We start from the raw sequence: 24,173 nt of genomic DNA on the forward strand, positions 1-24,173 counted from the left end.
CCCTCCCTTCCTTCCTTCCTTCCTTCCTTCCTTCCTTCCTTCCTTCCTTCCTTCCTTGTTTCCTTCCTCCTTCCCTACCTTTACCTGCCCACAGCTTCGCCTCTGTTCTTCGACAGCGTGGATACGGAGCAGGTAGGGCGGGTGAGAGCGGGATAACCCCGGGCTGAACCTGCCGCTGCTGTCCGGGTCTCGGCTAACAATAGCGGCTCTGTTGGCCTCTGGACGCATGCGCAATGGGAGCAGCCCCGGAGCACCTGAGCTCTGGGAGCATAACAATCATCCAGGAGGTCTGAAGGCTCAGTAAAGAAAATAAAAAGGTAAACCTGCATCCAAACACGCATGAAAAAGTCATATAAAGTTTTAAAAGTGTAGTGCAGATCCAGAAGTTTCCAGAAAAAAAAAGTCCAACTGGGGACATGCTTTAGGCCAAATTATGTAAAAATAACAATTTAGCTAGAAATTCACAAAGGGAAAACATGGGATACCTAGAAGTCACATGAATAATCAATACTCAAATCATTGTTATTGATCCAGTACATTTAAAACAACAGATATCGATTTTAATATTGATATTTTACTATCAAAGTTATTGCCCCACTTTTTTAAAAACTAACTGTCTAAATAATAACCCTTATATGTTACAACTATGCAAATTTACTGACTAATTCACCAAAAACAGCTCCTTGAATTAATAATAGTTGCTGATTATTGGATCCAATATTCTGCATTATTCTAATTTACAGTGTAAATTCTTGAAGTGTCAGAATATGTTGATATTTATGTTCCCTGAAGCCCAAATTAATATATTTTAAAGACCAAAACTGCAAGATTTTGAGTTTAGCGTCATAGGAAATCAGAGAATGCTGAACTCCCACTCCGAGCAGCAGCAGGTGTGTTTACTCTCCTCCCTCCCTGGATGATCGTGACTCATCGCAAATGTCCAGCACATGCTGACGACACGCTAGGATTTCAGGGACAGATGTGCCGTTGGATGCAGAAGGAGGATAATTAACGTCTTCTGCAGGCAGGTAGATGTGGCCCCTTTGCAAATATGATCCGTCCCCTGTGTGGGCCCCGAGTCATGACGAGTGATGTGGCGTCCCCTGGTGGGAAAACGCCTCTTTGTTGGCAGCTGAAAGTGAGCGGTTGAGAGCAGGCGGCTATAGTTACCCAGTCATACCTTCGCCATAGTGTGACGTTAACCCTCGTGTTGTCCTGAGGGTCAAAATTGACCCATTTTAAAGTTTGAAAATGTGGAGAAAAAAATTTCACAGTGAAAACTTCCACATGTTCAACATTTTTGGGAAATTTTTGAATTTTTTTTGGTGGAAAAAAAGAAATGTTAAAAAAAAATGTTTCTTTAAGAACATTAACATAAAAATCTACCAAAATCCAGCGAAATTCGCTGGATTTTGGTTGATTTTTTTGTGAATGTTCTTAAAATATTAGAAGTTTTACTGATATATATGTAATCACTTTAGATCTTTTTAGCATTTTATTGGAAGATTTTTATTCATTTTTTGAAAATATTTACAAGAATTTTCTTGCCAAATTTGGGGGATTTTTTTTAAATAAAACTTTTAAGGGAAACTTTTAAGGAATTATTGGAATTTTCTTCCTGAAGGTTTTGCAAATTTTGAGAAATTTGGGGAATTTTTTTGCTGATTTTTTGGATTTTTTTCAGACGTGGAAACAATATTTTTTGGTGCCAATAAATGAAGACAGCAGGAGGTTTAATGCATCTCAAATGAGGAGGTTACATGAAAGCAAAAATCTATTTTTGAGTGAAAAACTGCTTCTTTTTTTTAGCATATCTGGCTTATTTTCAGACACCTAAGCTTGACAATCCTGGTAAAATAGAGCTTAAAATAAGTTTTCCCAGCTAATTTTAAGATCTCAAGATTCTAAATATCATGTCTTATTTCAAGAAATCTTACCAAGCCATTTTTCACTTGTTCTATTGGCACATTTTTTCCACTTATTTCAAGGTAAAAGTTCCTTGAAATAATTTTTTTTTCTTGTTTTGAGAGAGGCATTTTTTCCAGTGTGAGCAGCTGAGAGCAGACAGCTATATTTACCCAGTCATACCTTTGCCACAGTGTGACCTTCAGCAATGAATCCAGTCAAGATATTTTTAATTTTGATCTTTGCACATCAAAAATGACACCGTAGAAGCTCAACAACAACAAAATATTCACATGTGACTATCAAAATATAGAATTTCCAGGTGACCATTGTGTGAAACATTGCTACACAGACTAGAAAGAACCCCTAAAAGCAGCATTTAGCAAATTTTAAAGCGATTTTAAAGTCAGCACACTGGTTCTGTTTCTGGCTGAGGAGGATTCTTCGTCTCCATGACTAAAACAGCTCAAGATCAGTTCATGTGGAAATATTTATTTTAAAATTCAAGTTCTTCACGTGGTCACAGATTCTCTGTAAAATGCACTCACTGTTCATTCGACCGCTGTCCTCTTGAATCCCTCAAACTGTAAGCGTCCAAAGGGAAAGCTCATCGAAATGAAACATGAAAGATGGCCAAAAAAAAGGGTCAGGAATCCTCACATTTGTTGGGACTATCCAAAACTGAAACCGTTTTGGGATTCAGGCAGAAATCAGATCCATTTTAACCCTCCTGTTGTCTTCATTTACAGGCACCAATAAATATTGTTTCCTTGTCTGAAAAAAATCAAAAAATTCAGCAAAAAAATTCCTCAAATTTCTGAAAATTTGCAAAACCTTCAGGAAGAAAATTCCAATAATTCCTTAAAAGTTTCCCTTAAAAGTTATATTTTTAAAAAATCCTCCAAATTTGGCAAGAAAATTCTTGTGAATATTTTCAAAAAATGTGTAAAAATCTTCCAAAAAAATCCTAAAAATATCTAAAGTGATTCCATATATATCAGTAAAACTTCTAATATTTTCTTTAAGAACATTCACAAAAAAATCTACCAAAATCTAGTGAATTAATTTTTTGTGAATGTTCTTAAGAGACATTTTTAACATTTCCTTTTTTCCACCAAAAATGTACAAAAATTTCCCAAAAATATTGAAATGTGGACATCAGAAGTTTCACTGTGAAAATATTTTTTTTCTCCACATTTTCAAACTTAAAATGGTTGAATTTTGACCCGTAGGACGACACGGGGGGTTAAGTGTTGATTTGCCACTTGAGCCATTGTTCTGCATAATCGGCTCCATTCCAGAAGAAGTAATGGAAAAAAGAAGGCAGATCTGTTCCAAATCCTACTTCTGGTGGCAAAGAAAATGATGACCACTACCTCCAGCCCTCCACCAGTGGAGAGAGAGATTAAAGAAAGTGGATTCAATGGAAAAAAATAATAGCAAAACTCCATTTGAAGTTAGGTTCCTTTATGAATTTATAGGCTCCTTTTATTCCTTACTTTAATTTAATTAGATTTTACATATTTTACAGGCCCGGGGAGAAGTTTTAATTTGATTTGAATTTGACATTAGTGTCTGGATTGCGTATTTTACATGTTTCATAGCCCTTGCTGCTCTCTAATTTACTTAAAACTTAATTCTCTTTATGTGGGTTTAGTCCAGGGGTGTCCAACATGCAGCCCGCGGCCCAAAAGCGGTCCTCCAGAGGGTCCAATCCAACCCTCAAAGTGTAAAAATTCCAGAGAAGACAATAACTGCAGATTGTAACTCAGTAAAACTATAAATTTAAAATCATTTCTAGACCATAACAAGTTGTTTTGATCAGAAAGTAAAATACTAGATTGTTCTTTTCTCATTTTGTGCCTCATGTTTGTAAAATTTTGTGTTGTTTTTGTTGTTTTTTGTCTTTTTTTGTCTGGCTTTTATAGTTTGTCTCACATTTTTGTTGTTTTGTGTTTCCTTTTTGTCTCGCTTGTGTTTTTTGTCTCATTTTTGTCATTTTTTTGTTTTGCTTTATTCATTGTTTTGAGCATCGTTTTTGTTGTTTTGTTTCTCGCTTTTGTCATTTTTTTGTCGTGTCCATTTTTTGTTATTTTTTTTGTCTTTTTTATTGTTTAATGTTTGTCTCATCTTTTTGTCATTTTGTTTCTCACTTTTGTTAAGCATCTCATTTTTGTAATATTTTGTCTTATTTTTTGTTTTTTTGTCTTTTTTAAAGGTAAAATACGACATTGTTCAATTCCAGATTAGCTGTGACTAAATATTGTGTTCCTTTGTCAACACTGTGTGATCTGGAAGTTGTAATGTGGAAATGATAAACTGAGGATGAATGTTGCTGAAATTGAATTTATTTTTCTGAACAAATTTCAGGTTGTTCATGATGTTTTGTAAAAAGATAATTCCTTAATTGTGAACATTTTTTAGGATGTCCTTTTTTGCACTAAAACAAAGGAAAATTTGGGAGTTATTTATAGTTTATTATGCTGTGATTTTACTGGTTCGGCCCACTTTAGACCAAATTGGTCTGAATTTGAGCTAAACTGAGTTTGACACCCCTGGTTTAGATGGTGCCATGAGTTAGTTGTGTTGCCGGATTGTATATTTGTTTGTGTTTATCATGTGTATGATTTCATTTGTCCCTTTTTGAGCCGCATATAAACATGTATAAAAACATGTAATTCAAATAATTTTTGGTAATAATATTTGGTTTAAAAAAAAAAAAACCACAAAACTTCAGGAATCTAAAAATGGAACATTTGGCACTAAACTTGTCCTTTTCCTAGGATGTTTTTTTGGCAACTCATTCACAAATATTTCCAACAAGCAGAAAGCTAAAGTGATTAACCCTCCTGTTGTCCTCATTTACGGGCACCAAAAAATACTGTTTCCTTCTCTGAAAAAAAAAAAAAATCTGAAAATTCAGTAAAAAATCCCCCAAATTTGGAGGAAATTCTTGTAAATATTTTCAAAAAATGAGTGAAAATCTTCCAAAAAAAATCTGAAAAATATCTAAAGTGATTCCATATATATCAGTAAAACTTCTAATATTTTCTTTAACAACATCCAGAAAAAAAATCAACTAAAATCCAGTGAAATTAGCTGGATTTTGGTTGATTTTTTTGTGTATGTCCTTAAAGAAAACTTTTTTTTTTTACATTTCTTTTTTTTCTCCACCAAAAATGTTAAAAAATTTCCCAAAAATATTGAAAATGTGGAAATTTTTACTGTGAAAATGTTTTTTTTTCCACATTTTCAAACCGGTCAATTTTGACCCGTAGGACAACACGAGGGCTAAAGAAAATATTGGACGTTTTACTGATATATATGGAATCACTTTAGATATTTTTAGGATTTTTTTGGAAGATTTTTACTCATTTTTTGAAAATATTTACAAGAATTTTCTTGCCAAATTTGGGGGATTTTTTTTTTTTAAAAAATAAAACTTTTAAGGGAATTTTTTTGCAGAATTTTTGGAATTTTTTCAGACCAACAAACAATATTTTTTGGTGCCTATAAGTCCATCAACAGTCCAAACAGTCTTCTGCTTGCATGCGTGGCGTTTCTCAAAAAAACAAACAAAAAAACACCAAAATACTCAAAAATAGAAATTGTACATTCGTCAGTTGGGGGTCCATCTGTGATCTTTCAGAGCTGTCCTCGTGTGAGTCGAGGGCTGTCCGGTCCGTCGCCATTAAGCCGGTAAATGCCGCTTCAGGACGTCCCTGGCGTTGCCGGGCAACGTGTCGGGAAAGTTCACGTCAAACTCCACCACCAGGTCTCCTCTCTGCTCGGGGTTTTTGGGGAACGGGAGGCCCTGTCCGGCCACAGTTTTTCTCATGCCGGGCTTGATGACGTCCGTGATCTTCATGTTGCACGTCTTCCCGTCTATCGTCGACACGGTAACCGAGCATCCGCACAGTGACTGCAGAGACAAGAGAGAGAGAGAGAGAGAGAGAGAGGGTGGAAGTGAGGATCAGCAGGAGAAGAGCAACCCACACACGATCCGAGGCAAAAATAACACACGGATCTGCTCACGAGCGAAAATATCCCACATATCTCTGTCTCCCTGTTACACAGCATCTGATTAAACTTCAATATGCGCTGACATTTCTGTAAAATAATTAAAGTGAGGATTTTTATTCAGGGCTGCACAGCGGTGTAGTGGTTAGCACTTTCGCCTTGCAGCGAGAAGATCCCTGGTTCGCGTCCCGGCTTTCCCGGGATCCTTCTGCATGGAGTTTGCATGTTCTCCCTGTGCATGCGTGGGTTTTCTCCGGGTACTCCGGCTTCCTCCCACAGTCCAAAAATATGCTGAGGTTAATTGATCATTCTAAATTGCCCGTAGGTGTGAATGTGAGAGTGATTGTTTGTCTCTGTATGTAGCCCTGTGACAGACTGGTGACCTGTCTAGGGTGTCCCCTGCCTTCACCTGAGTCAGCTGGGATAGACTCCAGCCCCCTCATGACCCTAGTGAGGATTAAGCTGTGTATAGATAATGGATGGATGGATGGATGGATGGATTTTTATTCATTTTTATTTAACCCTTGTGTCGTCCTGCAGGTCAAAATTGACCCAGTTTAAAGTTTGAAAATGTGGGGAAAAAATATTTTTTCACAGTGAAACTTCTGATGTCCACATTTTCAACATTTTTGGGAAATCTTTGAACATTTTTTGGTGGAAAAATTTTTTTAAAAAATGTTTCTTAAGAACATTCACAAAAAAAAAATCAACCAAAATCCAGCAAATTTCAATGGATTTTGGTTGATTTTTTTTTGTGAATGTTCTGAAAGAAAACATTAGCAGTTTTACTGGTATATATGGAATAACTTTAGATAATTTTTCGGATTTTTTGAAAGATTTTTACTCATTTTTTGAAAATATTTACAAGACTTTTCTTGCCAAATTTGGGGGATTTTTAAAAATAAAACTTTTAAAGGAAACTTTTAAGGAATTATTGGAATTTTCTTCCTGAAGGTTTTGCCAATTTTCAGAAATTTGTGCAGTTTTTTAGCTGAATTTTTGATTTTTTTTTCAAACAAGGAAACAATATTTTTTGCTGCCTGTAAATGAGGACAACAGGAGGGTTAATACCGACCGGCACAGTGGAACAGGAAGTGACCTCACCTGTCGCAGGCTGACGCGAACCGGATACACAATGTTGGATCCTTCCCGCCTAAAGTGAGGGTGCGGTTTGTCCTTGATGACGAAGACGATGTCGGCGGGGATGGTGTTGGGCGACTCGTCTCCCTCCCGAGGAAACGTGATCTTGGTTCCCTCCTTCCAGCCCCGCTTGATCTCGATGGTGAGGATCTTGTCTTCGGTCCTCATGGTCCTACCGTCCGGGTTGAGGCGTTTGCGGGAGATCTTCATCCTCTTGGTGCAGCCGTGGAAGACCTCCTCCAGGGAGACCCTCAGCTCGTGGATGATGGCCGGGTCCTGCTTGCGGCGCTGCTGCCCTCCGAGGCCCACGTGTCCATCCCGGGGGAAGCCGTTCAGGTTGAAGCTGGTGAAGGAGCCGAACGGGTCGCTGCCGTCCACCTCCATGTCCTCGTCGTCACGCCCGTTCGCTTTGCGCCCGAAGAACATCTCGAAGGGGTTGGAGCCTCCGAAGAAGGTGGCGAAGGTGGCGTGAGGATCCCCGTGGAAGGTGTAGGTGAAGGTGCTGCCCTGTCCATCGGCGGTGGGTCCACTTCCTCCTTTAAGGCCTGAAGGGAAACAGAAAGAATGAACAGATAGATAGATATAGACGGACAGACAGACAGATAGACAGACGGACAGACAGACAGATAGATAAACCACCTGATGTTTACACACTATTCAGTACACTGTCAATTTTATTTAATATATTTTACATGTATTATATGTTATTTTATATTTTCCCAGTTTTGTTAAACTCCTGTTAATATCTTGTAAAAACACAACCCAACAACATTCATTTATAAGTTCACCATTAAAAAAAAGTCCAAAATTGTCAAAAAAATGTGTATTTTTACAAATGAAACAAGTTTTTAACAACAATTTTGGAACAATTCACAAGTATTTATTTTAGTCTTCCATAACTAATGAACTATTTTATTCCTCACTCCACTCAGTACACTGTTAAAAACATCTTTAAACTGTTTTTAACTCTCTATTTTTAAATTAATTAATAGTTACGTTACATTTCCCACATTTTGGTAAATTCACAGTGAAAATCGGATTTTGGTTGATTTTTTTGTGAATGTTCTTAAGAAACATTTTTAACATTTCTTTTTTTTCCACCAAATAATGTTCAAAAATTTTCCAAAAATGTTGAAAATGTGGACATCAGAAGTTTCACTGTGAAAATAGATTTTTTTTACACATTTTCAAACTTTAAACCGGGTCAATTTGACCTGCAGGACGACACGAGGGTTAAGGATTGATATCTTTTTGTGATAAAATGAATGCGTAGAAAGGCTTCAGGTCTGATCTGACATGAAGTGAACAATCCACAGTTTAAAAAAAATGTTTATCAGAGCAAAAATATCAAATACAAGTTGGTTCCAGCTCTTCAAAAGTGTGAATCTGACACATTCGCTTGTCCTGACATCGCTGTGAAGTGAATATTCAGGCTCTTCAGTGTTAACAGAATATGCCGTCTGGGGTACAAGAGGATATTGTGAATATTGTGAATATTGTGATGGCGCTTTTTGTTTTCTGCTCCAAACACTGAGCTCATTAAAAACAAATGTTCTCTACACTTCAGTGCCGTTACAAAAGGGCTCATAAAACATCAGCTTTCATCCTTGGTGTGGCGCTGAATCACAGAAAAGTGATTCTGATTGTGCAGATTTTACATTTGGAGAAAAAGACAGCAGCTTGGTGTCAGTCAGAGGATTTAAAATCAGTTTCAGGAGCAAAAAACTGCATCCATTCGTCTAGAATTAACAAAATGGATCAAGCTGAAGATTGGTTCAGACACATTTTTGACTCAATATTTCATGTTTTCAGCAGGAGATCACGTTCTCATTCAGACAACAGGTTTGTCCAAAAGCAATGTTTCAAAAATGTTTTTTCCAGGTTCATGTTTTCATTTTGGGTTCTTCCTGACATCAGGAGCTGAAACGATGGATCTGTCTGAGTAAAATGTGGCAAAACGGGTCAAATTCCTGAGCTTTATTTAACCCTGGTGTCGTCCTGCGGGTCAAAACTGACCTGTTTTAAAGTTCAAAAATGTGGAAAAAAACCAAAACAAAACAAAAGCCTCAGAATTTTGCTGGATTTTTGTTTTTTTCTGAATGTTCTTAAGAAACATTTTTAACATTTCTTTTTTCCACCAAAAAATTTTCAAATATTTCCCAAAAATGTTGAAAATGTGGATGTCAGAATTTTCAGTGTGAAAATATATTTTTTTCCTCATTCTCAAACTTAAAAATGGGTAATTTTTACCCGCAGGACGACACAAGGCTTTTGTTTTTTCTTTAAATGTATTTATTCAGTTTTAAATATTTTTTAATGCTACATCATTCTACTGCTCTGTTGTTGCTGCCAGATTTGTAATTTTTTAAAACTTTTTTTGGAATATTACAGTAGTTTACTGTTTTTTGTTTGTTTGTTTGTTTGTTTGTTTATGTATTTTTCCTGGCATTCTTGTAACCAGCTTTTCACCGTTTTTTTGTGTTTTTGTTTTTTATTTTACATTAATTAATTTAATTTAATTTTTTTGAAATATTACATAATGCTACTGTTTTCTAAACATTTGTTTCTGGTGTCTGATACCATTTTTTCATTTTCACAGTTTATTTTACATATTTAGAACCTTACAGTATTCTAAATTTTTTTGTTGTTTGTTTTCTTTTTTGTTTTCATCTTTTTGCATCCTTGCTGCGAGATTTAAATTGTTTTTACATTTATTTCTGTCATTCTTTCTGCCTGATTTTTAAATTAATTAATTTTTTAAATTTTTTGGACAGTTTGCATTTTTACAATGTAGGTCCAAAGTTTTTACAATTTTGGAATATTACAGTATTCCACTATTTTTACTTTTTATTTCCCAGCATCCTTGCTTCCAGATTTATTTTTTATTTATTTTATTTTTTTCCAGTTTTTGCCATTTTTGGAAAATGACAGTATTCTCATGTTTTATTCTGGTATTGTTGCTGCCAGATCGTCACTTTCATTATTTAATTATTCATTTATTTTTAAACATTTTTGGAAAATCATTAATTTTTCTGGGATCCTCACTGCCAGATTTTTACATTTTTGTTTGTTTTTAAATCATTTTTGTAACATTACAGTTTTCTGCTGGTTTTTACATTTTTTTCTGGCATCCTTTCTGCCACATTTCCACAGTTTCTTTACATTTTTGGAACATTAACACATTTCACAGTATTTTATATATTTTTTTCAGGTTGTTTTTTACAGTCTAGGTTTATTCTGCTGGATATTCCTCCAGTCCCAGCTCCTTTTTAATGTAAATGTGTTGTAGAAATGTTGGTTTCTATGAAAACAGGGTCTTAAATGTGAATTGTGTAGGTCCTTAGAATAAAGTGAGGCCTGAGAACAGCTGTTTGAGGGCCTGCTGCTGCTTCTCTCAGAGACCTGAATTAAAGCCAGCTGTGCAGCTTTTTAAACCACATTTTCAAAACCAGTAAAGATTAAAATCCCACAATCAAACCCCCAGTAAAGCCTGGGTACCTTCTTCTCCGTACTGGTCGTAGATCTCCCGTTTCTTCGGGTCACTCAGGACTTCATAAGCCTCGGCTATCTCCTTGAATTTCTCCTCGGCGGCTGCAGACTTGTTCTTGTCCGGATGCCATTTCAGAGCCTGCTTTCGGTACGCCTTCTTCACGTCCTCCTCGGTGGCTCCTTTGGAGATGCCCAGCGTTTTGTAGTAATCTTTCCCCATTTTTCAGACGGAGGCTGGTGGAGGAGAGCAGCTGGAGACCGACTGGAGGGTCTGGACGTTTGCTGGATTTTTTTTTTTTTTTTTTTCTGGTTTTCTGGGTGTCACAGCGGACAGACAGACAGAAAGTCTCCGCAGACAGACGGCGGGTTCTGGATGAGGAGCATTTAGAGGCGGTTAGTCAACCTTCTGTTATTTATCCGAGGCTGGATGAACCTCTTTAAATAGCCTCAGCTCCCTCCCTGCAGCAAACCACCGGCGATGGACCCAACTGCTTCCTGTGATTCAGGCTGAGGGGCTTTTATTCTGACAGACACGTTTAATTCAATATTTAAAACTAATAAATGCATTAATAAACATATAGCAAACAAATGTGGTTATAAAATAAATCCCGAAACAAATGATTAAGGGGCTAAAAAAAAAATCATAATAATAAAAGGCTTTTATTTTGGAAAAACCTTTTTGAACATTACAGCATCTATACATTTTTCATGCATTTTTCATACATTTTTCATGACATTTTTGCTGCCAGATTTTCACTTTTCATTGTTGTTGTTTCATCATGGAACATTACAATATTTCACAGATTTTTCAATTTATTTCTGGCATCATCTCGATCAGATTTTATATTTATTTTTTCATTAAACAATTTGGGAATATTACAGTATTCCATCATTTTTCCTTTTTATTTTCTACCATCCTTGCTTTCCAGATTTTTTTCTATTTGTCTTTTTTTTTTGACATTACATTTACATCTTTGGAACCTTACAATATTCCACTGTTTTTTTTTGTTTTGTTTGTTTGTTTTGTTGTTGTTGTTGTTGTTTTAACTTTTTAAGAAATCTTTTTGCATCCTTGCTACCAGATTTTCTTTTTTTCACTTTTTTTTGGAACATTACAGTAGTTCACTGTTTTGTTTTTCACCCTCTTATTCTAACAGACACGTTAAATTCAATATTTAAAACTAATAAATGCATTAATAAACATATAGTAAGTAAATATGGCTATAAAATAAATCCTGAAACAAAAATTCATAATAATAAAAAAGGCTTTTATTTTGAAAAAAATTACTTTTTCTCTAACTGCTAAGAATTGTAACAAAAATAATAATAAAATTTTACTTTTATTTTAAAGCTGTTCCCTGTTTGTTTAAAAGCTAAAAAATGTGTTAATTTACATATTATTCATGAAACCCTCATTCTAAAAATAAAATTAATGTGCACATCACCAATTTTCAGCTTAAAAAATTGTTTATATCATTTTTTTCAACAGATTTTCATCATTTTTTAAAAAAATCATCTGTATTATTTGTTGCAGTGTACATTAGTTTGTGTTTTTTTTTCTGTTTTTAACTACCATGTATTTGAACATTTTACTGGTTTACATGCTTTCCCTGTTTAGATAATTTGCAGATAATAACGGGATATAATCACAGAAAAAATGAATTAATTTACACATAAACTGTACAAAAAAGGAAAAAGAGGTAGTCTGTAAATAATGTCCACGTCATCAAACATCTCCATGTTTTCTCCAGATTTTTATATATTTTTGTAAAATTGTTATCATTTTAAGTAATTTTTTCAGGTTTTTTTTACTATAATAACAACTAAATATTGATCTAATTAATCTGAACTGAATTTCCAGATAATAACTAGAATAATCACAGAAGAAATTAATCAATTTACATATTAACTGTGAAAAAAGGTCAAACTGTGAATAATTACATTAAAACTTGCCACAGTTTTTAACATTTTTTCTAGAGATTTTCTGTTTTTGTTTGTTTTAACATATAGATGTTTTGCAGTGGATTTTCTATAAAAAGAAAACGTAAAATGTGTAAATAATGTCTACTTTCTGTCAACAATCTATACTTTTATAAATGGTATTTTTTTGTTTACAACATTTGACTGTAAAATAGCACTTTCTTTAAACGGTATTTAAATCATAAAATATAAGCATAAAATATTGTTATTTTCCAGCTACAATCCACTGAAAAATAAAAATATATACACTGAAATAAAAAAAAACTGCTTACAGATTTTACCTGTTTTCTTTAATTACAGATGATATTTGGTAAACTTAAAGAAAATATTAACTAATAATAAATAAATAAAATGTTATTATTGTGTTATAATAAAATATTTGATGTTAAAGTTAATTTTTCTTTATTTTCATTTTTTTTACACTTGTGCAATGTATGAACAAACAGTAAACATGTAAACCTTCTACTACAAGAACACACACATAGATAATTTTACGAATAATAATTTGTGGCCATAAATTTACACTGTTTTTAAAATCAGCTCCAAATATATTTTTTAGACTGATATCTGCTGTTGTTTTCATAGGATTCCACCATTTTAAAGAAGCGTTATTTTATTTTTCCCCCATCTAATATTTTCTTTTATTTTGAAGGCGGATTTCGGGGTGGTTGGGTCGAACTTGACGCTGTGAGTTGGAATCCAGCGGCTCTTTCTCGAAAGCAAACGCTGAGGCTCGTCAGTCACTAAACGGGGGTCCTGACACATCATCCAGGTGAGAGGTGGGCTTGTGACGTCATCGCAGAGAATATCACCTGGACCCTCCTCCAACCCCGGAAAAAAAAAAAAAAAAAAATTAAGACCACAAAATATGGAACTCTGGAGGTATTTCCTGCTTCTTTTGACCTCGTTCTTTTTGCTTTTTCCCACAAACAGCACAAACACGCATTTAAACGATATTTAAATCAGTCTAAATGTTTCCTCTCGCTTTGCGTCTCCACTGAGAATAAACTTGAAGACCCACGTCACACAAAGTTCAAGTGTGACTCCATGTGTATTTATAGCAGCTGCTGGAGAGGTTATCATGATTTCAATCACTATCATAGGTGGTAGTCTCTCTGTTTCTCCAGAATACAAAGTGGGTCGAAGGGCAATTTTACCAAAAAAAAAAAAAGAAAAAAGAAGGAAGTATTTAACATCTGAATCTAAGACATGACAGAGACCGTTTTAAATGTCCAGAGTTCATGGTACAAAACAAAAAACAATTCAGAGATGGTCGAGTAAGAAGGTCTCTTTTTCGACTGAGAGACTGAGATATTTATTTTGAATATGTACAGACAAGTATCAAGAAAACAAGGAATTAATAATAATATATATATATATATATATATACACACACACACACACACACACACACATACATATATATATATATGTATGTGTGTGTGTGTGTGTGTGTGTGTGTGTGTGTGTATATATATATATATATATATATATATATATATATATATATATATATATATTCATACCCATATACATACACAATTATACTAAACAAAATCATAAAGCAAAAGAAATGTTCCACAATTCTGGACCTGGTCTACACATTGGAAAAGCAGTGAGAGGAAGTAAAGAAACACTTTTTTAATCCCACCCCTTTACCATCACTAATTGATTGATAATCTACAGTTTCCTATATAAAATGCAATATTTATATAATATACAATTTCTGTTTATACATGTAAGATACAATACAAATATATACAATTATGATTCTATCTATCTATCTATCTATCTATCTATCTATCTATCTATCTATCTATCTATCTATCTATCTATCTATCTATCTATATATCTATCTATCTATCTATCTATCTATCTATCTATCTATCTATCTATCTATCTATCTATCTATCTATCTATCTATCTATCTATCTATCTATCTATCTATCTATCTATCTATCTATCTATCTATCTATCTCTCTATTTAAATAGACTATAATTCAAGATTCAAGACATTTATTGTGATTTTGCAGCCGCAAACAAGAAAACAAAAGGATGAGTTAAAATAGAATAAAAGATAGGATAAAAAAGAATAAATAATATGCAGTACAGGAAAATTTTACGTATGTAAAATACAATATTATATTCTATTTTAAATTCATACGCAATTATCTGCATCCTTTTTTACTGTACAAGTTTTATTTATCATATTTCGTGTTTTCAATTTTCAATTTCTGTCAACTGAATGAAAACATGCACACAAAAAAGATAAATAAAAATATAAAAATCCAGACATTCAAAGACAAAAACACAAAAACTGTATTTTGTGTGTGAAACAGCATCTCACATGGGAAAAAAGGAAATATGTTATTATTATATATGTTACATGTGATTTTCAGATATTTTCTTTTACCACAAGTAAAATATCCAAACACCTTGGATCTGTTCAGATTAATCAGATCAATGTTCTATTATAACAGAAGAACAGATCTATTTATAGTTTATACTTATTAATAATACAGTCATAGATTTAATGTTTAATACATTTTGCTAAATGTTACCTGTAATTTAACAACCCAGATGTACTTTTTGACTTGGAATGAGCTCAGACCTGGTAACCCAAACTTTATCCAAAGTGCTGCTGTCAGTTTAAAGCTGCTTGTCTGTTTAGTGACTGCTGGAGTTTTAACATATTTTTATTTGGTTGAGGAGGATCAACAAAATAAGAATTTCACTGTTTCTGTGACGATAAACCTCTAGAACCTTGAATAACTTGGGGTCGGGGGAGCTACTGTCTTCTTCAGAACAAAACGATGCTCAGGTGATCCACAAACATCACATGTGGGCTTTTTCATCTCAAACATACATAAATACACATACATGTTTAAAATACAGCATAAAAACATGATTTATACACCATTCAAGGATGAAAAGGGGGATAAACCAATGCCAGGAGTTTACAGGAGTTAATGTTGATCTTTTTACTTATTAAAATGGTAACGAACTGTGAATTACATAGATAGATAGATAGATAGATAGACAGACAGACAGACAGACAGACAGACAGACAGACAGACAGACAGACAGATAGATAGATATTACAAAAAAAGAGCCCAGTAAAGCCTGAATATGGAGCATTCGTGTGTCTTTTCTGGATCATTCCCAGGATGCTCATCTACCTAAACACACATTTAGCCCTTGTTGTGTGTAATTAAAGCATTTAAAAATGAATCCCATAATTAATTCTCTCCTGATTCCAGCCCACACTGAGTCTGTGTCAGTCGTATCACTGCTTAAAGCTTCTCCTGCAGCCACAGCGCCACCTGCTGCAGCGCTGAGGCACTTCTACTCCGTTTGCTGCTCATAAAAGCTGCACTGGCTCTGAGCGCAGCCAAATGAGTCAGCGTCTGCAGAGCTGCAGGTCAACACCGCCTGATGATCGCCGTTCATCCCGTCCTCTGGAAGGCCCTGCAGCACACACAGCAGCCTTTAGGAGATTTGATCAGTGGCTTCATGAAAGATGGACCAGTTTCGTGGTTTATTTGTCAAACTAGACCAGAACCAGGATGGATTCATCTCAGTGACTGAGCTGCACGACGAGATGAGGAAACATGGGATCCAGTCAGCAGATGGGAAGGTCCAGGTACCAACGTCTGGCTTTAAGAAGCTCCATTTCTCAACAAACTACTCTGATTTCATTCATTCTAAACCTGCTCATTAAAGAATCACTTTCTTTTGTAGAAAATCATTGATTCTTATGACAAAGACAAAGACGGCCTGCTGGATTATGACGAGTTCCTCGGCTACATGATGGACAGAGAGAAGAAATGGAAAATTCACTTTCATGACCTTGATAAGAACAATTGTGGTGAGTTAGATGCATTTATCGCCTAAAAACGGTCATATTTACAAAAAAACACAAGAAAATGCAGCAAATTCATGTCGAATTCATCCTGTAAACACCATGTAGCGACTTTTTAATCTGCTTTTGAAGCTTTTTGCTTCCTTTCTAATGTGATTTAAAGACAATAATGAACATAATCAGTGTTTATGCACAAAATTTGTCATCCTTCAAGCCTTTATTCTGCACAAACTAAAAGAAATGCTCATTCTTTTGCAGTAAAATGTGTTTTTCAAGGTCAGACAGCAAAGGTTGGCACACAAACACAGGATCTGTTTATGGTATACAGCACTGCAGCTCCACACTGACCCTTGTTCTGTAGATGCCTCAAGCAGCGTCATCATTTGAATCTTTGCAGACTAAAAGAGGACGAGCGGCAGCGGTTATGTGTTTGTAATTTTGTGCATTTCTTCTCTGATCAGGAGTGATTGACCTGGATGACATCGTATGTTTGTTTAAGGAGTTAGGAGTGGTCATTTCAGAGCCGAATGCAATAAAAATTATACAAATGTAAGAGTTTTTTGCCCACTACATATCTGAATAAACAGTATTTGTGCTGCTGTTTTCACATGGGGTTTAATCTGATCTGCATGTTAGTGTTCACAGGAAACACTCAGTCAAAAAGCTCACATTGATTCCTTCATATGTGGTGATGAAAGACACTGGAAGTTTTGGGTTGCCAGGTTTGAGCTCCCTCTAAGTCAAAAAGTACATATAGCATCTAAGCTACGTCTATTTATTAGCTGCACTTTCTGGATTATATTGTGCAAAATTAGAAAAATGCAGATTTTCATTTCATCAAATCTGCAGGTGCAAAAGAGCAAATGAATGCAAAATGATCCTGCAGTTTGGACTCACGACCTGGCAACCCTGACTTTTTATACATCTGGAAGACAAAGATTATTATTGCTCTGCCATAAATCAGTTACTTATTACTGATCAGTAAAGACTGTACTGATATGTTTAAATGATCTGAGTGTTATTCCAGTTCAAATCATCAGCGGCCTTCTGCCCAACCATCTCTGGCATGCTCAAACTACGGATATTTAAAATGATGTGTGTGAAATTTCAGCTTAAAATAAGAAATATGCACAAAGTAGCATATATTTTGACCATTAACCATTTTGAAACCTCTTCTATCTGCATTAGACCATCTACCAGAATGCTTGTTTTTGTGGTATGACTGGTCATACCTGTTCAGTCAGTTATAAAAGTTCACTTCTGTTTTATTTTTGTAATATTGTGGAATGCAGCTACATAGGGTTCAGAAAATATCATTTTATAATTTGTTTTTTTTTGTGGTTAATTTGTACTTAAAGACAGTACTTTTTATGACACTTCTTTTTTTTATTATTATTATTTAACCCTCCTGTTGTCCTCATTTACAGGCACCAAAAAATATTGTTTCCTTGTCTGAAAAAAAAATCCAAAAATTCAGCCAAAAAATTCCCCAAATTTCTGAAAATTTGCAAAACCTTCAGGAAGAAAATTCCAATAATTCCTTAAAAGTTTCCCTTAAAAGTTTTATTTAAAAAATAAAAAATAAATAAATAAATTGAGCGAGAAAATTCTTGTAAATATTTTTTAAAAATTAGTAAAAATCTTCCCCCAAAAAATCCTAAAAATATCTAAAGTGATTACATATATATCAGTAAAACTTCTAATATTTTCTTTAAGAACATTCACATAAAAATCAACCAAAATCCAGCAAAATTTGCTGGATTTTTTGTGAATGTTCTTAAGAAACATTTTTAACATTTCTTTTTTTCCACCAAAACATCCATCCATCCATTATCTATACACAGCTTAATCCTCACTAGGGTCGTGGGGGGGCTGGAGTCTATCCCAGCTGACTCAGGTGAAGGCAGGGGACACCCTAGACAGGTCACCAGTCTGTCACAGGGCTACATACAGAGACAAACAATCACTCTCACATTCACACCTACGGGCAATTTAGAATCTCCACCAAAACATGTTCAAAGATTTCCCAAAAATGTTGAAAACGTGGACATCAGAAGTTTCACTGTGAAAATATTTTTTTTCCCCACATTTTCAAACTTTAAACCAGGTCAGTTTTAACCTGCAGGACGACATGAGGGTTAATCTACTTGTTCTCTAGTGTAGATTTAGAATCAATGACATGAGAAACGAGGGAAAATTTCAGGCTCTTATTTTGAAGAGTTCCTGCGGTATCATTGTTCAAGCATAGCCTCAGAAAAGGTGCTGAAAGGAAGCTTTGAAAACATTTGATCTTGGAAAGTATTTGCTATATTAATTCAAAATCTGTCAGATATCTTTCTAAATATCCGTATTTTTTGTTATGAATCAGAGATGTTCTGTAAATGTGATGGTTTGAGATGGAATGACCGTCGTCTGTGTTGTGGCAAAGAACCACTCAGTTTAAGGCTCGGTTTGGTTCCTAAATCTGTCTGACAACATGCACAGCTGCTCATCCAGTTGATTTAACTTTAAGAGTATCTGCTGCTGTTGTTTACTGACTTGCAGGATGGATAAGGACAGCTCCATGACAGTGGACTGGGGGGAGTTCCTGCATCACGTCATCCTCAACCCTGTGGACAACATCGGGGAGCTGGTGTCGTCATGGAAACACAGTCTGGTGAGATGACGTGGACCGACTCTAACACAATATTAACATGGTGAAGAAACTCAGATGATAGTTAATCCCTCTGGTTGTCCGCCTGAAGGTGTTTGATGTCGGGGAGAGCCGAGCAATGCCCATCGAGTTTCCTGAAGAGGCGTCCGGCTTCGGAGTCTGGAGAACGTTTGTTCTGGCGGCGGGTCTGGCTGATGCTGTGTCTCGGACTGTGACGGCACCAATAGACCGACTGAAAACCCAGCTTCAGGTCAGCTGCTCCACTTAACGTAACTTGACTTGATTTGACTTAATGTGACTTGATTTGACTTGACTTACTGTAACTTGACTTGATTTAATGTAACTTGACTTGACGTAACGTAACACTTTTATGGTAAACGTGTAAATTAATATTTTTTTCTGTAAAATAACAGTAAATTCTTGGATTCTTCGTTTAAAAAGGTCATTTCTTTTACATTGTCTGTGTAGATTCTCAGTCATCCAGGTCATGGTAGTCGTAGGAGCTTCAGCAGAAACCTACTGGACTTCTCTTGTAGGTTTTTGAAGATGTTTCATCCAAGAGTCTTCTTCAGTTCTAACTGACTGATGGGAAGTTGCACAATTTATAGTCCCTCCAGCTCACATGGCTAATGGTCCATGAGTGACCCAGGACTCACCTGTCTCCAGGTGTGAATTGTTGTGAAACCATTTGGTCCACAACAACAAAAGCAATCGTGGTGGTGGAGCTGCTAGTGACTCAAGATGTTAACGATAAAGAAACTTTCTGGAGAGACCTGATCACTGTGTTCTAGGTGCTTGATTAGTGGTGTCATAAACCCCCTCCTCTGTTTAAAGATGGCTCTTCCAATCTGACGTAGATGGTTTCCTTCACTCTTCTCCAGAATGTGGACACGTCCACGACTGATTTCTGCTGAAGCTCCTACGATTTGTTTTACATTGTGTATTCAGCTACCAGCAACTACAACTACCTACAACTGGCAGAGAGTGATTTTCTCTGATCTGCTCCACAGGTTCATGGATCCAAGGCTTTCTCTCAGGGCTTCCAGGAGATGAGGGCTGGTGGTCTTCGCTCCATGTGGCAGGGAAACGCCGTCAACATGCTGAAAGGAACCCCACAGTCGACGCTACAGTGCCTTATCTACGCCCAGGTGAGCCACAGCAGCAGCTCAGGCTCTCCAAGTTGAATTATTCATCAATGGCGTCTTGTTACTAACTGATGGGAGCTGCTCTGCTCCGTCCAGATGAAGGTCTACACCCAGAACAGAACCCAGGAGACCCTGACGGTGCAGCAGCGCTTCGGTTTGGGATGTGTGTCCGGAGCTGTGGCTCATGCTGCCTTCTACCCCCTGGAGGTATCAGATTATTATTTCTAAATGTCACCGTGTCGTCGTCACATTAATTATGAAGATGAGACGTTTGGGAGCTTCAACAACATCTTAAAGTTCATCAGGACACCAGAGACCGAAGAAGTACTCAGATGTTGTACTTAAGTAAAAGTATCATGACTATGGTGTAGAAATACACTGTTACAGTAAAAATATTTAATAAAAAAATTTACATTTAAGTAAAAATACAAAAATATTTGCAAAACGTTCTTAAACTACTAAAGGTAAAAGCAAATAACTTGCTGAATCACTACTGAATCAAATCGAAGCTAATAGAATCGAATCGAGTGGTGGAAAATGTCTTCAGACACCCCATACATTTGTGAAGTATGGCATGAGGAATGCCTCTTAGGTCATCAAGTGCAATACGATACGATACGCTATGATACGATATGATTCGTTACGCTATGCTACAATACAATACGCTACGATGAGATATGATATGATATGATACACTATGATACGGTACACTATGATACGATACGCTACGCTACGTTACACTACGATACGACATGTTACGCTATGATACGACATGCTATGCTACGATACGATGAGATACGCTACACTATGATATGATACGCTACGATATGATATGCTATGACATGATATGATATGCTATGATACGATGCGATACGATGTGCTATTCTACGCTACGATACGATAAATTTTATTGATTCCTCACTGGGAAAATTCATGTTAGAGCAGCTGGATAAAGAAAAGGCAGACAGAAGGACAGGAATTTTAAAAAAATTACAACAGGGCTAAAAAATAAGGATATAATATTAAAAAAGGTCACACAGAGATAATATACTAGGCATGATGAATCTATATATGGATGTGGACATTCTGACAGAGTGATATTTACATATGGATAAGTGCAGTTATGATATGATGAATTTACATATTCACAAGTAAGGCATGGAGGACAATGTAGCCACAGTTCTGTCACTGCAGTAAGAGAACGTTATTGGTAGAAAAGACCAGTGGTGAACATGATGTTACTACATATGAAGATCTGTAAGAGAACAGTGTTATATCTTGCTGATTGATCTGGAAGAGCTGTAAAAGAAGAACACAGTTTTACATCTTTTCTTTGTGTTGTACGGGAGCAAACACAAAGAGCTGTAGAAAAAACAGTGTTCAGGGATGATGTGACACCGAAGGAGCTACAGGGGGAAGAAAATGGTGTTAGATGATGAAATATATTGAAGAGCTGTGTTTAAAGTGTCAGTGGAGGTTTATTTCGGAAGCATTTGTCTCCTCTTTTCTGTCCTGCAGGTGTTAAAGGTGAGACTGAACCTGCAGCAGGCTGGAACTTATAACGGCGTCGTGGCCTGCGCTCGATCTATCTACAGAAACGAGTCTTTGTCTTCCTTCTACAGAGGATTCAAACCGAGCATCCTCTGCATGATCCCATACGCAGGTGTCGAGTGTGCAGTTCATCAGGTGAGGCAGGACGAGTGAAAAAAATAAGGTTCATGCTATTTTACATGTTCTGTTGTCAAAGTCTGTATTCTTACAACTTATATTTACATTTTTGAACTGCGATTAACTGTAAAATTCTACAATTTTTACATTATTTAACGCTCGTGTTGTCCTGCGGGTCAAAACTGACCCGTTTTAAAGTTTGAAAATGTGAGGGAAAAAAAAAATTCACTGTGAAACTTCTGATGTCCACATTTTCAACATTTTTGGGAAATCTTTGAACATTTTTTGGTGGAACAAAGAGATGTTAAAAATGTTTCTTAAGAACATTCACAAAAAAATTAACCAAAATCCAGCGAATTTTGTTTTTTTTGTGAATGTTCTTAAAGAAAATATTAGAAGTTTTACTGATATATATGGAATCACTTTAGATATTTTTAGGATTTTTTTTGGGAAGATTTTTACTCATTTTTTGAAAATATTTACAAGAATTTTATTGCCAAATTTGGGGGATTTTTTTAAGATAAAACTTTTAAGGAAAATTTTTAAGGAATTATTGGAATTTTCTTCCTGAAGGTTTTTGCAAATTTTCTGAAATTTGTGGAATTTTTTTGCAGAATTTTTTTTTTTTTTTTTCAGACAAGTTAACAATATTTTTTGGTGCCCGTAAATGAGGACAACAGGAGGGTTAATGCTCTTATTTTGAAACCTACTAATTTGCTTCCTGTTCCAGTCCATCATGTCCTGGGCAAAGCGTGATCCGACCTACAACAGTGACTCCAAGCTATTCTTCTTCAGCTTTGTGGCCTTTGCCTCTGGACAGATGACCAGTTATCCGCTGGCGGTGATTCGAACTCAGCAGCAGGCTCAGGGTAATGTCTGGAATTTCTCTGACACTGTTTCAATAATTTTGACATGTTTTAATCATTGTGTCTCGTTTTCCAGCTTTCATCTCAGATTCCCGCCCAGCCTCAGGTGTGCTAGCAGGACTTATTGGGATATATGAACGAGGAGGATTTCGCGGATACTACAACGGTATGGGGGCCAGCTTCGTCAGAGCTATTCCATGTGCGTTGATAAACTATACTCTGACTAGAAAATTTGAAAATCTGTTTTCTTCCATGAAGTCTTGAGGAATGTGGAGAGAAATACAATGCTGTGAATGTTATGTTAACCCTCCTACTGTCTTCATTTACGGGCACCAAAAAATATTGTTTCCTTGTCTGAAAAAAATTCAGAAATTCAGCAAATAAAATCCCCAAAATTTTCAAAACCTTCAGGAAGAAAATTCCAATAATTCCTTAAAAGTTTCCCTGAAAAGTTTTATTTAATAAAAAAAAAAAAAAAAAAAAAATCCCTCAAATTTGGCAAGAAAATTCTTGTACATATTTTTTTTTAAAAAATGAGTAAAAATCTTCCAAAAAAATCCTAAAAATATCTAAAGTGATTCCATATATATCAGTAAAACTTCTAATGTTTTCTTTAAGAACATTCACATAAAAATCAACCAAAATTCAGCGAATTTAGCTGGATTTTGGTTGATTTTTTTCTGAATGTTGTTAAAGAAACATTTTTTTTTTAACATTTCTTTCCACCAAAAAATGTTTAAAAAATTCCCAAAAATGCTGAAAATGTGGACATCAGAAGTTTCACTGTGAAAATATATTTTATTCCACATTTTCAAACTTTAAAACCGGTCAGTTTTGACCCGCAGGACGACATGAGGGTTAATGCAAATTGAGTGTCCAACAACACCTGGAATTCTGAAATAAAGGGCTGAAATCCATGAAGTAAATCACAAAGTTCAGGTTGTGTTTGTGGAATAGTTAAAAAAATATATACTTTACTTTGTTGCTTTTTTACTGACCAGGAGAACATGAAAGCAACACAACTGACTGAAAAAACTGAATAATGTGAACAAGTGTAATGAGATCTGCTGTGTAAATAAGGAAAAGTGTTGTCGAGTGTATTGTTTAATAAAATTTTATTTCATAACTGAGTTCAGTTTCCATTTATCATGAACGATGTTGAGGCTTTCATATGACTTATGACAGCTGTGCCTATAAATTTGTGCGATTTAAACATTTAAACAATTATTATCTAAATCTGCGTGTTGAGCAATAAGGAAAAAATATGTATATATAGGACTGATAAAGTGTTAAAGTATAGATAATATCTAGTAAAATCACAGAAAAAAGGATAAATTTTCAAAAACAAAAATAAAAAATGGACCAAAAAAATACTATTTTACTGTATTTAAATCAGCAAACATATTATTGTTATACATATATTTAGCATTATTTGAACGAAAATT

At 35.3% G+C, this 24,173-nt stretch overlaps 2 protein-coding genes across 4 annotated transcripts; one reads left to right on the forward strand and one right to left on the reverse strand.

Moving 5' to 3' along the window:
* The first annotated feature begins 6 nt into the window (after positions 1 to 6).
* slc25a24l (solute carrier family 25 member 24, like) lies at positions 7 to 23,858 on the forward strand. 3 transcript variants are annotated; one of them, XM_055014866.1, is made up of 12 exons: positions 7 to 317; positions 13,187 to 13,416; positions 15,795 to 16,177; positions 16,276 to 16,402; positions 16,858 to 16,945; positions 18,941 to 19,052; positions 19,141 to 19,299; positions 20,060 to 20,197; positions 20,291 to 20,401; positions 21,713 to 21,880; positions 22,593 to 22,731; positions 22,805 to 23,858. In XM_055014866.1, exons 3-12 carry the CDS (start codon positions 16,055 to 16,057, stop codon positions 22,990 to 22,992), a joined length of 1,353 nt encoding a protein of 450 aa, XP_054870841.1. In that variant the 5' UTR covers positions 7 to 317; positions 13,187 to 13,416; positions 15,795 to 16,054; the 3' UTR covers positions 22,993 to 23,858. The 3 variants fall into 3 exon arrangements, with proteins under 3 accessions (XP_054870841.1, XP_054870842.1, XP_054870843.1); XM_055014867.1 differs by lacking the exons at positions 7 to 317; positions 13,187 to 13,416 and having other exon boundaries at positions 14,105 to 16,177; XM_055014868.1 differs by lacking the exons at positions 7 to 317; positions 13,187 to 13,416 and having other exon boundaries at positions 16,050 to 16,177; positions 16,258 to 16,402.
* dnajb4 (DnaJ heat shock protein family (Hsp40) member B4) lies at positions 2,119 to 11,036 on the reverse strand. Its single transcript, XM_023278564.3, has 3 exons — positions 10,564 to 11,036; positions 7,030 to 7,610; positions 2,119 to 5,827 (listed from the first exon to the last, which is right to left on the reverse strand). The coding sequence occupies exons 1-3, from the start codon at positions 10,772 to 10,774 to the stop codon at positions 5,597 to 5,599; spliced, it is 1,023 nt and encodes a 340-aa protein (XP_023134332.1). The 5' UTR covers positions 10,775 to 11,036; the 3' UTR covers positions 2,119 to 5,596.
* Positions 23,859 to 24,173: the final 315 nt, after the last annotated feature.

This window comes from Amphiprion ocellaris, chromosome 10 (assembly GCF_022539595.1).
Source record: "Amphiprion ocellaris isolate individual 3 ecotype Okinawa chromosome 10, ASM2253959v1, whole genome shotgun sequence".
NCBI lineage: Eukaryota > Metazoa > Chordata > Actinopteri > Pomacentridae > Amphiprion > Amphiprion ocellaris.